This window comes from Pygocentrus nattereri, chromosome 10 (assembly GCF_015220715.1).
Source record: "Pygocentrus nattereri isolate fPygNat1 chromosome 10, fPygNat1.pri, whole genome shotgun sequence".
Taxonomy (NCBI): domain Eukaryota; kingdom Metazoa; phylum Chordata; class Actinopteri; order Characiformes; family Serrasalmidae; genus Pygocentrus; species Pygocentrus nattereri.
Genome location: NC_051220.1, coordinates 19,121,393 through 19,135,531, shown reverse-complemented (window position 1 = coordinate 19,135,531; position 14,139 = coordinate 19,121,393). Strand labels below are relative to the sequence as shown.

The window sequence follows — 14,139 nt, the reverse complement described above, 5'->3', positions numbered from 1 at the left end:
CAATACATTCTATGACATGCATTAACCCCTTAAACTATACTGACCACTGCGGTACGCTGGTGTTACTGCTGGCAGAGATTTAGGCAGAGAATTTGAAAACAAGGAATATCCCGTTTGCAGCAGAATGTAAATACAGCATGAGGACCAGGATGTTAGGAACACTTTAGATCCTCACTCTCATAACTGGATCATTTCACCGAATCAGTGTTGAAAACACCTTTTGGGCTGTTAAGTAACTTGGACTATAGACTAAAATCATTTTGCTTTGAGTGATCCCATACCTTAATTATGTCTTTTATTAGCAAAATAAATGATTGAACATTCCATTTTGTCACTACCCAAACAGTCATAACACTACCTAAATGTTACCAAACATTTGGGTACTGGCTGTTTCGGTAGTGACAATTTTAGCTAATTTTGAGCATAAAGCAAAAACTTTGTGCAACTAGTTAATGCAGCTTTGAAAAGATGTATTTTTCATTTTTCATTTCATTTCATTTCATTTCATTTTTCATTAAAACACATACAAGTTAACTTAATTGCAGAGAACATGTGTTTCAATAGCGACAATCCTTACTGATTTTCAGACTTTGGGACACATTTACTTTAAAACAGTGAGATATAACTGCTCACCATATGACCATAACAGGGATGCAGTCTCCTCTCCTGCTCTAAAACGCAGGGGTGCAGCTGAAATAAGGCTCCACCTATAGACTAAAACTCTTTGTGATTCAGTAGTGACATGAAAATATGGGGCGACATTTTTTAAAAAAAGCATCTTTAAAAATGTAACTTATAATAAATCTTTCAACTTCACTTTAAAAGAAATCAAAAAGGTCTTAAAAACATAGATAAAAAAGTATTTGACAAATGTGCTTCAAAAATGTATTATGAAAAAATAGATTTGATTTAGGGTTCAGGGTTTGTAACAGCCACCTTCCAATAAAAAGTACCCTATAAATGATGATTTTGTATATATTTAGCTTATTATTATCTCACTTAATGGGTTTAAATATTCATAACATAATCCTTGTAACTATCTGAAGTCTGAATACTTCAGATTGAACAAATTTAATAAAATGGTCCAATTATAACTATGAGTTTAAAAGTAGTTACTGGACATTTTTACTGAGCCATAAGTCTTTATGTGAATGGTGCACTTTCCGCTTTTGTTATGGTTTCTGGTTTATAGTTTTTTTTTGCTCTTTGGGGCTGTATGCCGCCACATTCCGGTTCCCTCATTCATAAATTCTTTTTTCCCTTTCATATATTCAATATTTAGTGGCTTTTATCTCAGTGGAGAGTACGAGTGACAGTTGAATCTCAGTCAACACTCTCAGACAAAACCTAAAAAAATCACAAAAAATTCTCTAAAATGCTCAGAAAATCTCCTGAACACTGTTTTTTTTTATTTATTTATGACAATCTAAAAAGTCTTTTCAAATGCCTAGGCAGGCAATTTAGGAATGAGAAATCTTTTTGACTATTGTGAAATTCTTTTTGTAAATGCATTACTGATTGCTTCCATTATGCTGAAAAATTGCTTTGGACTTTCAAATTCCCCCTGTAAAGAAAGCTTGCTTCAGTGTTTTTACTCTTTTTTTTCTCCCACCAGGGGCTTTTGTGGCCCCTTGCGGCTCTACAAAGCCTCATGGTAGGTGGAGCGCCTGCGATTTTGAGTGGTAATGAATCTAATTAAGTGGAACACCATAGGAGCCGCCCAAGGTCATTCTACAGCACCTGCGTTCTCTTAAGCACCCAGCGGTTGCTTGTCAATCAGAGAAATCACCCGCAGTTCCTTACTGAAGCTAAATACCACACATTTACATTTTTATTAGCCCAGATAAATCACTCGCTCTCCGGGAGTATGTTACATGTCTGCCATGGCAAAAGCGCCTCTTTTTAAATTCAGCAGAGTCGAGCTGGGCAGCAGTGATTAGACATGAGCCTGAATTAAAGACGTGTGGCTGTATAGTTTGATAAATGGTGCTTATTAAATGACTAAAAGATTTGGTAGTGTCAGCAGGTCTGTGACTTGTGAGAAAGGAGTCTGTACAGTGATAGATATGTTTTTCTTCCAGCCGTGCTCTGATTCTCCTGCATATTTACACACTCAGATGCACTGAATTTACACGATACTCCATTTGCACATGAATTAAATGTATTACATCAACACGGTTTATCTTGCAGTTTATCCATTATTGATTTTAACTCTCTCTCCCACTCCTCATATCTGTCTCTCTCTCAGTCTTTTTTCTCTCTTTCTCTCTCATCACATCTAAATTTTCAGATTCAGCTTTGTTGGCATTGATTGCAACAAACAGCTTTCGCCAAATTACTGGAAGAAGCGCTTAATATTAAGAGGGCTAATGAAAATGAATAAATCAATATAAAAACACATATATGGAGCATTTTACGTAATTAGTTCAAACGGTTGGTTATTATAAATATTCACTCATTAGATGTGTACAAAGACTATGTTATGATCATTAATTAAGAGAGTAATAAGATGAACATATACAAAATCATCATTCACAGGGTTCTTTCTATTGGGAGGTGACTGTCGCAAACCCTTATTCTCTCTCTCTGCCTGTTTCATATCTACCATTCTCTTTCTCTGCCTCTGTCTCCTCAGATCTGTCTGTTTCTCTCTGTCTCTGCCTCTCTCTTTTTATCTCTCTCCTCTCTGCCTTTCTCTTTTTAATCCTCTGTCCCTCTCTTTTCACGGACCTCTCTTGCTCTCTTTCTCTCTTCACGTCTTTTTCTCACTGTTTGTCTGTCTTTCTTCTTTCATTCCCTCTGTTACTTTGTCTCTTTCTCTTCTCTTTTTTTCTCCTCTTTATCTCTCTCTCTCTCTCTCTCTCTCTCTCTCTCTCTCTCTCTCTGTCTCTCTCTCTCTGACTCACCCACATGCTGTTTGAGTTTCACAGATCAAACAAATTTTGTGTAAGGAGGATTGTATGTCACCTAACAAGGGCACTTATTAAATGACTCAGCAAACAGCATGGTGGGATCACATTCATAGAAAATGCTCACATGTGGCCTGGATAGAAGAAACAGCCCAAAGTTTAGCCTGTTTCTGTCATTTCACAATGATGGTGGTTTCTGAAAAGTTCTGTCTGTCTGTCTGTTTCCACAAGTTGAAACCACTGTCTCAGTCTGCGGTTGTATTTTGAGACAAGCCTGGATTGTCTAGTCCTAACACACTTAACAATTAAAACATGGAGATGGAGAAAACATGGCATAATTTTATATTAGTCGTTCTAAAGTCATTACTAATATAGATCATAGCTCATTGACTTAAGAAGAGATGTTCTGTCAAAAGTGCAGTTTCTAAAGTTTGTCAGTTAACTCTTATACACAAAGATGTGAATTGTGAGCTGATGTCAATATTTGTCATGCACATATCTGCCAGTGCTGATTCTGGTTCATTAATATTTATAAAATGTATAAATCTGGGATTAGATGTACCTGGATTAGCATTACAGAGAGACATCATTTATAATTTATAATGTATTACAAATGCTGTAAAATGAATTAAATGCAGGTATTTTAGCACAGCGGCCCAGCATCACCTGAACATCCTACATCATCAAATATTAGTGTGAAATATCTGTCAAATCTAAGCATTTATCGAGTGCCACTTTTTTAAAGCAATTATCGTTTAAGACATTCATCACACTAAAACAATTATGTACTTTGACATAATCAATAGTAATAGTACTCAACTTCTAAGCCAGTAAAGATAGTAAAAGAGTTCAACTCTTCTGTAAATGAGAAGTAGACAGAGGGTGGACAGACATCTCCTAGGGTGACTTCAAAACCCGTGATCTAGCTCTCATCTTCCAGCCCCTGTAATCAAGGCAGGACATGATAATGGAGTTAGAAAGGGGAAACTCCCTTATGTGAAGAACTACAAGGAAAAGTCATTGGAGGTTGGATTTACAAGGAATTTGTCTAGAATTGTATTCAAAAACAACTACACAGCAGTTTCTGTGTCAGTTCTTTCTTATATATTGAGATTGAGATCCAGCAGTGGTGATAATATGGTGGCATCAACATCCTTGGTGACACTGCCACATGCCACTGTATATAGTGAAACATCCAGTTGTAGCTGGCACATGACTCCATAATTTATTCATGCCGATAAAACGTCTAGTAAATGTAGTGACATGTGATGCCAGTTAAGCATAACCCTTCCTTCCTGGCTTAGCTGAAATTCCCATGCCTGCACTGTGTTGCATTGTGTCATTATATTAGGACATCATGTGACATTTTATCTAGTCCATTATGCAGTATGCTACAGTACTTTGTACTGAATGTTGCATCTAAGATTATAAGAATTGCCACTGAGATATTTACCAGTACAAAGTAGCACCTACTGCATGTGCCACTAGAAAATGTTGGGGAACAGTAATTGTACATTTTATGCCTCAATAGACATTTAGCAATTATATTTGCCTTCTAATAGTAGCATGTAGCCTGAACGTCTGTGTGTATAGACATCAAGCTAAATGCTAGTAGCTTGTGGCCTAGACATCAGTGTACATGTAGGCATAGGGCTACATGCCAGTAACTTGTGCACAGGACCAGGAATGTGCACATAGATAGGCTATATATTAGTGGATTAGTTTAAATATTCATGGATATCATTAACACAAAGATAAGGAATGTGGCATTGTTAGTCCGTCTTAGTGACGTGTCAAAGACCACCTTTGGTCATGTCGTACATGTATGTACATGACGTACAATGTACAACCCCAATTCCAATGAAGTTGGGACGTTGTGTAAAACATAAATAAAACCTGAATAGGATGATTTGCAAATCCTTTTCAACCTATATTCAATTGAATACACTACAAAGACAAGATATTTAATGTTCAAATGGATAAACTTTATTGTTTTTTGCAAATATTCACTCATTTTGAATTTGATGCCTGCAACACGTTCCAAAGAAGTTGGGACAGGGTCAACAAAAGACTGGGAAAATTGAGGAATGCTCAAAAAACACCTGTTTGGAACATTCCACAGGGGAACAGGTTAATTGGAAATATTTGAGTGTCATGATTGGGTATAAAGGGAGCATCCCTGAAAGGCTCAGTCGTTCACAAGCAAGGATGGGCGAGGTTCACCACTTTGTGAACAACATTGTTGAGAACAATGTTTCTCAACATGCAATTGCAAGGAATTTAGGGATTTCATCATCTACAGTCCATAATATCATCAAAAGATTCAGAGAATCTGGAGAAATCTCTGCAAGTAAGTGGCAAGGCAGAAAAAACCAACATTGAATGCCCGTGACCTTCGATCCCTCAGGCGGCACTGTTTTAAAAACCGACATCATTCTGTAACGGATATTACCACATGGGCTCAGGAACACTTCAGAAAACCACTGTCAGTGAACACAGTTCGTCGCTCCATCTACATGTGCAAGTTAAAACTCTGCCATGCAAAGCGAAAGCCACATATCAACACCACCCAGAAACGCCGCCGGCTTCTCTGGGCCTGCGCTCATCTGAGATGGACTGACGCAAAGTGGAAAAGTGTCTTGTGGTCTGACGAGTCCACATTTCAAATTGTGAAAAGAGGAAAAGGACTGTCCAGATTGTTTTCAGCGCAAAGTTCAAAAGCCAGCATCTCTGATGGTGTGGGGGTGTGTTAGTGCCCATGGCATGGGTAACTTGCACATCTGTGAAGGCATCATTAATGCTGAAAGGTACATACAGGTTTTGGAGCAACATATGCTGCCATCCAAGCAACGTCTTTTTCATGGACGTCCTGCTTATTTCAGCAAGACAATGCCAAGCCACATTCTGCATGTGTTACAACTGCATGTGTTACTACTTCGTAGTAAAAGAGTGCGGGTACTAGACTGGCCTGCCTGCAGTCCAGACTTGTCTCCCGTTGAAAATGTGTGGCACATTATGAAGCGCAAAATATGACAACGGAGACCCCGGACTGTCGAGCAACTGAAGTTGTACATCAAGCAAGAATGGGAAAGAATTCCACCTACAAAGCTTCAACAATTAGTGTCCTCAGTTCCCAAATGCTTATTGAGTGTTGTTAAAAGGAAAGGTGATATAACACAGTGGTAAACAAGCCCCTGTCCCAACTTCTTTGGAACGTGTTGCAGGCATCAAATTCAAACTGAGTGAATATTTGCAAAAAACAATAAAGTTTATCTGTTTGAACATTAAATATCTTGTCTTTGTAGTGTATTCAGTTGAATATAGGTTGAAAAGGATTTGCAAATCATTGTATTCTGTTTTTATTGATGTTTTACACAACATCCCAACTTCATTGGAATTGGGGTTGTAAGCTTTCAATGCCACGAAGCACTGTTATTGCACCTCATGAGATCAGTACAGATGCAGAAGAATCTGATCATAGATTTCTTTATTCTTATACTGATCTGTGTCTGATCTGATAGATGTGAGTGAGGGGTAGAAAGGGAGAAAGAGAAAAGAAAGAAGGGAAAAAGCAAAAAGAGCGGTTATGATCGAGAGATGGTTTGATGTTAAGGGACTAAGATTCATCAGACCTTATTAATATACCATACATGAAATCTCAAAATACATCATGAATTGATTCAGTTATGCAGAACAGTACTTTGTTATAAGTCAAAGACCACTGTAGCACAGCATGTGCTACCCCGGGCTTAAGGAGGACGCTGGAGGCAGGGTTCAGGATTGTAGCAGCCATTACTTTAATTCACCGAACAACACAAAAACAAACCAAATGCAACCAATGCTACGCTGGCCACTTTTCAGTGGCTTTTGCTAGCTAGACTTCAGTTTTTTCTTCACTGGAGCTTTTCAGTTCTTCACTCAGTCACTAGCTGCTGCTGCTGCTGCAGCTTGTCCCTTTCTCTCTTGCTGTCTTCCCTCTTCGCTCTTTTTAAAAGGCGCTCAGGAGCACCCAAGCCGAGAGGGAGCGAGAGCTTGCCACTCCGCCTCCTCATTAATGCCCCCAGCTGGCAGCTTGGTCGCCCGGGTCGAACGTGAGGTGTAGTGAAATGGCCTCGCTGCCGGCGGGGCCCAAGTGGCGGAGCTCAGGACTCGCTCGTTGCCGGCACCGTCATCGTCCTCCTTTTCCCCCGCCACTCCCATGACCCGCATCCATCAGGGGAGCTCAGGCATCTTTTTTTTTTATTTTTTTTTTTATGTAGTGCGTCCACACTTTTCCTTCATTACAAAATTCAGTCTTAGAATGTGTTTGCATTTTCTGCCTCTCACAATCCAAGAATCCCAAAAACATGAAGTGATGTTGATGTCTGGAGTCTAGGGTGGTCAGTTCATTCTTCTAAGAACACCAACAGGTTGTTAGGAGCCCCATTTTCTTTGTATGTTTTCATACGTTTTGAAGTGTAGTATTAGAAAATTCTTTTTTTTTTCACTTATCTAAAAGTATGTACTTCATTGCTAAATAAAAAAACTGAATCATATCTCAAAAACAACAGTATTATCCACTGAGTTGTATTGAGTTCACTTCAATCATAAAGAGCAGGGTGTGAAATGTGACATGCAGGTCACATCCGTTGTTCACTCTCTTCAGGACCACTCAGACAACCCCCTAGGAGCAGCTGTGACCTTAGCCCATGAGCTGGGACACAACTTTGGAATGAACCACGATACTCCGGAGCGAGGTTGCGGCTGCAGGATGACAGTGGATCGCGGAGGCTGCATCATGACCCCCTCCACAGGGTGAGTTTATTCTCCATCTGCGTAAGTGTCACCATGCTGATGTGCCAGGCCATCAGGTCATCATTTATTAACGGATGAATTAAGTAAAAGTAGTTAGTGAGCCCTGTTGTTTTCCTCTGTTGGGACTGTCTAAAGTAAGGGTGTCCAGCTCTGGTGCTGGAGGACCCATTTTTGAAACTTTCTCAGGTGCACTGTGTGAATAAATGATGAGTTCTAAAGCTTATAGGTTTTGTTGTACATTCTGTGCTTACTCGTATGTACTTTTTTCCAACAATGTCACCATGTTATTTCAATTACAAATGAATTATTATCATTGTAAAAGACGTATAATCAAAACAATAAGTAAAATTAGTCAAAATCAAAATATTGCCACTTAAGTATTTCCTGCATGCATACTAATGTTTCTGTACATTGAATCACCATCATTTCATTGTCAATATTACTAAAATACTCCATGCAAACCGACAAACTTCATCACTTGCTGCAGTGAAGTGGCTTTGCCAGTAATAGCATAAGGTGTGAGTAGCTGGTGTTGTTTTATAATAGTGATGACATACACTTATACAGTTATAGTAGTAGCTAGTCATATTCATTTGACCGAAAACTGACCATTTAGTTGGCAGATTATGTTATAAAACAGATCTTTCAGGATCTGAAGTGTGATTAGTTGCACCACGTTTGTTCAAAGCCATAGTAAAATTCTGCATTAATGCACCACGATATTTAAAAGTATTCCATGTAATGATCATGAAACAAAGTAAAAATGAAAATGTAACTTTACAAATCTGATGCCACTGCCTGGTTTAATTTAGAGTAGACATTAATTGGATTCATTCAGAGTGGGCATTGGTTGGATTCAAAGTGGGCATTGGTTGGATTCATTCAGAGTGGGTATATGTTGGATTTATTCAGGGTATTGGTTGGATTCATTTAGAGTGGGCATTGGTTGGATTCCCTCAGAACAGGAATCGGTGGGATTTCTTTAGAGCAGGCATTGGCTGAGTGTTAGAGTGGCCGTTGAATGCCAAGAAGCTTATGATCCATATTAACTTTGTGTTTGCAAGGGGAAGAAGAATTTTTGTATTTTTGCTTTAAGGATAACATCCGGTTGTAGCTGGCACATGACTCCATATTTTATTCATGCCGATGCTACATCTAGTAAATGTAGTGCCATGTGATTCAATATCACTTGATTCAGTTAATTAAGGATTTTGTATGGTTTGTTCTTGGCTAACACTAGGACTTGGTCTTGACTTAATCTTAATTAGTCATGTACAAAGATTAAAATGCATCAATTTTGTTTACCACAGGGTGTGACAGCAATTTTCAAAAACACCATTAATTTTTCCCATAGACAAAATTGCCTCAGACCTGAAGTTTTTTATTGTGGCATGTCACGACTACAGAATGACACACAAACTCAGAAGTCTGTTAAACAATAGTCTAAGGCGCAAGCTTTTTGAAGCAGAAAAGGGTGAGTTAATGTTCTAATTGTTTTGAATTTCAATCTGCTGTAAACTCATTTCCTTGGAGTATAGTTAATGTTCAGGATTGGAAACACATCCAAATTAAAGTTCTGCTGCACAAATAAATAGCATGCATCCAGAGGCAGTTTGTCTATATCCCATTAACTCTTGGTTAATAACCTTGGCAGTGACACTCAAGGCACACAGGCTCAGCGGTCTTCCTCTCTTAACCTCTTAGTTCCTACTAGCTGTTTTGCTGTGCTGTTCAAAAGTTGCTGTTTCATTATTTCTTTCAATTATTTCTTTTGACTTTTCTTTCAATTCATGTAATAATAAAATATCTCCTCTTTTACTTACAAAAACAAAGAAGGTAGAATTGATTGACATTTTAGAAACTATTAGAAAATAAGGAATAACTAATATGGAATTACATCAAACTTTTGTCATCTGTAACAGTAACTGTGACTTCTAAAGATTTTTGTTCATATAGACGTTAAGTTTCAGTAGTCTTGGAACAAAACTCATGGCTTTTGGAGTCACATAGGGGCTGGAGACTTGCCTGACCAGCTCGGAAATTCCGTTTTTCGCTGCCGCGTCTGGAGCGCAGTGATAACACAGTTGCCGGGAGTGACGGGGCATATGACTGGATTCTGGCGTGGGTAAACATCAGGTTGATAAGGTGAGGGCGCCTTGTAACGGGAGATTTCTCTCCTCAGACTGATGCCAATTTGCCCTTATCAGATGATGAGCGCGTTGACTCGCCCACGTGTCGTTTGGGGTGGGAGAATGGATTCTGCAGACTTTTCAGAGAAGAATGAGAGAAGAAAATAAGGCAGGACGTAATGGAGGTATGACAGAAGGTTTAGTAGGGTGTTTGTGCTGTCTGTTTTTGCCTTTAAAGGATAGGGCTACTGGGAGAGAGAGTGAAAGGCTGATGGAGCAGCATGCCTAAAGCACAGAGAGCGATCCCCATGCCTGAACCACAGAACGCAGAGATCACTACATATCCTCTACATGAAAGGTTCATGAGTATTTTTCACTGGAGTCAGCCTATGCTGGGCATGCCTTCATAAGGCTCCATTGCTCCTGGGTGTTATCGTCTGATCTTTGGTAGCAGCGTTTACCTCCAAGTCCTCAAACACCTTTGACAGGCAGGTTTCATTGCCATAAGGACATCAGCTTTCCTCAACACTGTCATCTCTGTATCCATGGCAACAACTATCTTCCAACGTCCTTCTTGGTTGTCTTCTTGTTGTCTCTGTAATTTATTTAACCTTTAGAAATCTAGTGGTAATATTGTTGTTTACATTTGAATTCATGTTACACAGTTACTTGTAGTTAATTACATACATACCGTGTCATGGGCCTCTGAGCAAACTGATATGTAAATCCATTTATCTGGGAAGTGAGAATTTAGTATTCAAAAAAAGCACTAACATGAATAAATACAAATAGTTACCATCCAATACCTACACCAGGGAAGGAAAAAATATACACATATAAATGTGTATATAAAAGACCTTCTTAATTTTGAATGAAAGCTAAAGGAACGTTTTTCCAAGCACTTTTGGAGCATTTTTGTTGGTCCATTAATCATGAAGTTTTGGCACATTTGGTCAAGAATGCACAAAAATTAATGCTGCTGGAGACATAAAAGCTATTTTTTCTTTCCACAGAACAGCACAGCAATAACAACAGTAACAACTTCTAATCAGATTCAGATCATTAAAGACACAAACGCAGTATCAATTAAAAGTTTAAAATCTGCAGCTTTGACATAAACTCAGCAACAATAAAACAAAATGTAAGAAAGTGCATCCATTTTAATTAATTCCATTGCAGAGGACAATTTAAAGGGTGCTATAAAATGTTTTTGCCTGCATTACCTACTCAAGCTTCTCACATTAAAGGAGAAGATCCCCAAGAGATCTGTGCTCCTGAAAACATGCTAATCCAGCTCTTGCTTCAACTGAGTCTCTTATACTTTTAACATCCGATTTTTTATAGCGGCAGTTATAGTCTTTAACAACTTTCAACCACGATTTCAACCGATTCACGAGCTCTCAGCTGTGTCCTCCTTATCTCGCAGCAGTAGTGTTTTGGTTGGACCTATGACTTGCAGCCACAGCAAACAAGTCTATTTTCCCATTATACACTCAAACAACAATACGGCAGCACGCCAAAAGGAAGCCACCCAAGGGGCCTTGCGGGCTTCCTCAGGCAAACGCCTCAAAATAAAATAATACGGATTGTTGAATGCAAAATGGAGAGTCAAGGTAGAGGGGTACATTGTAGCCTCTTCAGCTTTTAAGCGAAAAAGAAAAGAAAGCTGAGGTCTGTTCTTTCATGCCACCACTCTGTCGGTTTTCTCATGCAGCTTTTATAGCTGTGAATCCCTTCAGTACTGGAATGCATAAACACTTTGTTAGACTTCAGCACCTCAGTTTAAGGCAAGGGAGGCTTTCATAAAAGCATGCATCGATGCCAAGGCCTGTCGCTTCATCACCTCCAAAAATACACTCACATGCAGGTCAGCTCACATAATGTTTTAAAGCAGCCACCTCCCAAAATACAATCACATAGACATAAATGCACATATTGACAAGGGCAAAAGGCAGTGGACCATATGTACATATGAATGCAGGCACAGCACAAACATACGCCTACATTGTGCCTGAATTTAATGCTCGATTTACTTACTTTATTTAGTTTTCACACCTAGTTTGTTTGCTAAAGGCTGCACCAGAGTTTGGGTTTTATTGGGTCTTTTTCATTTGGCATTGTTGGTTGAAGTGCACCAAATAGTACATGTGGGTGTTCCTTGCATTCTTTAAGCAGTCAGAAATTTGGCAGGGATACATGCACATTGTTATTTTTATGTTTACCTCATTAAATGACCTAGTTTTTACTTTGTCATAGGATAAAATCTAGAACTATCCCTCACTCATATTCTATTATCATACTGATTACATTGCATGAAAACAAAACTAAAGACACAACACGCTTCATTTACAAGTATCGCGAGTTCATTTAAGTAATTAAAATAATTAAATAATCCATCCATCCATCCATTTTCTAAGCCGCTTCTCCGTCAGGGTCGAGGGGGGTGCTGGAGCCTATCCCAGCAGTCATTGGGCGGAAGGCAGGATACACCCTGGACAGGTCGCCAGTCCATCGCAGGGCAGACAGACAGACACAGACAGTCACTCACACCTAGGGGCAATTTAGCATGTCCAGTCGACCTGACTGCATGTCTTTGGACTGTGGGAGGAAACCAGAGAACGCGGAGGAAACCCACGCAGACACGGGGAGAACATGCAAACTTCACACAGAGAGGACCCTGGTCACCCGGCCGGGGAATTGAACCCAGGCCCCCCTCGCTGTGAGGCAACAACACTACCCACCACGCCACCGTGCCACCCCTAATTAAATAATTAATAATATATTAAATAATTAATACTCAATAATTAATTAATTAATAAGAAAGTAATTAAAATAAGCATTACTTAATCTCTGCTTATTTATGATCAGTTGGTTTAAGTTTCAGTTTTTATCACTGTGAATATAACCAATGTGCTCATGGATATCTGGTCCAACCTATTAAAAATACTTCCTGTAATCCATGACAATCTGAACCACAGTTCACTTGAAAGTGGGCAGAAATCCGTTAGACCCAGATGTGGCGTTTACACATGGCTAACTGATCTGAACTAAAGAAACAGTTTGATCCACATCAGACAAGCTAGCTATAAAATCACCCTAATGCTGCATCCTACTTTGCAAACTCAGCTCGACCCACAAACTGGTACAGTGTTTAAAAATTCCAGTAAAATAATGGTGTCGTCAACGAGCTCGAGACAAAATAGAAACTGAAAGTTCAATAGTGAGACAGAGACGTTAGTAAATTAGGTTCTTTCCCACAAAAAGTTCTACTTTTATGTTACTCTGACTGAGAAGGTTTCTGAAACATTAATGCAGGCATATTGCGGCCACATCATGGTATATTTTGTGCTCCATGTCTTGTGGTCTTGAGAGATTGAACAGTGTTATTTCGATTGTAAACATTCTTTCAGCACATGCTCGAAGCTCATGCCTCAGTTTGTGTCTGTGTCTGTTCTTATTGTTAAAGGAAGTCTCTCATCAACACGTCTTTTGAGACCCTAATGCAAATTTACATCTGGTTTTAAAAGTTGGCAGAAGTTCATGTAATACCCTTTGCTGTGTCTCACTTAAACTTTAGTAACTAAGTAAACAGCTGCATGTGTAATATCTCCAGCCAATTTTTGCACCATCATCCTATATTTAGCATCTTCCATCAAAGTGTATCTGCAAGGAAGATAAGCCTGTAACCTGTAACCTGCACATGTGGCACTTTTGTACACGGCATGTGAATAGAACGCATCTCATTTGTACCTGAGACACAAAAGTGTTTAGAACACTCTTAAAGTGATAGCTTAGCAAAATATCTCATTTATGTCATTTCCTCTTAAGCTAGTCAGTCAGCCAAGGTGTCCCAATCCTACTTCTGTAGTTTGCATTGGAACTACATGGCTAATGTAGCTAACAAGTAATGGATGCTTATGTACACCAGTTAAGCTCATGCTCACACACTTGCCTAAGCCTGCATCAACTTGTTAAGTACAAATATTGGTCAAAAGTACAAGCAAAGTGGCTGCTACTGCTCTTTTAGCTAGGCACCATATTTCTGTGCATTTGTCTAAATATCAGTACGTCATACTGTGTCAAAAACCATATAAGCAAATGTATTAGAGATTACGTAATAATTTGATGCAGTTTGAGGCAAGTATGTGGTTATTTATGCATGTGATTTGCACAGTAATAAATAGTGCACATCTGGAAACATGTCTAGACTATATTAGGGGTAAAGAGCAAATTGTATAAATTTGATTTTTACAGAGCTATTAAGGCATTGTGGAAGTGCAGTGCTGTGGTACTTGAAGATGCAGGGG

General features: G+C 39.0%; 1 protein-coding gene across 2 annotated transcripts in view; it reads left to right on the top strand.

The window, feature by feature from the left end:
• adam12 (ADAM metallopeptidase domain 12) overlaps positions 1 to 14,139 on the top strand; it is a 185,124-nt gene that overhangs the window by 109,339 nt on the left and 61,646 nt on the right. For both annotated transcript variants that reach the window (XM_017713419.2, XM_017713418.2), the window contains exon 11: positions 7,555 to 7,703. In XM_017713419.2, the coding sequence (XP_017568908.1) occupies positions 7,555 to 7,703 (149 nt within the window). The remainder of the gene's footprint in view (positions 1 to 7,554; positions 7,704 to 14,139) is intronic.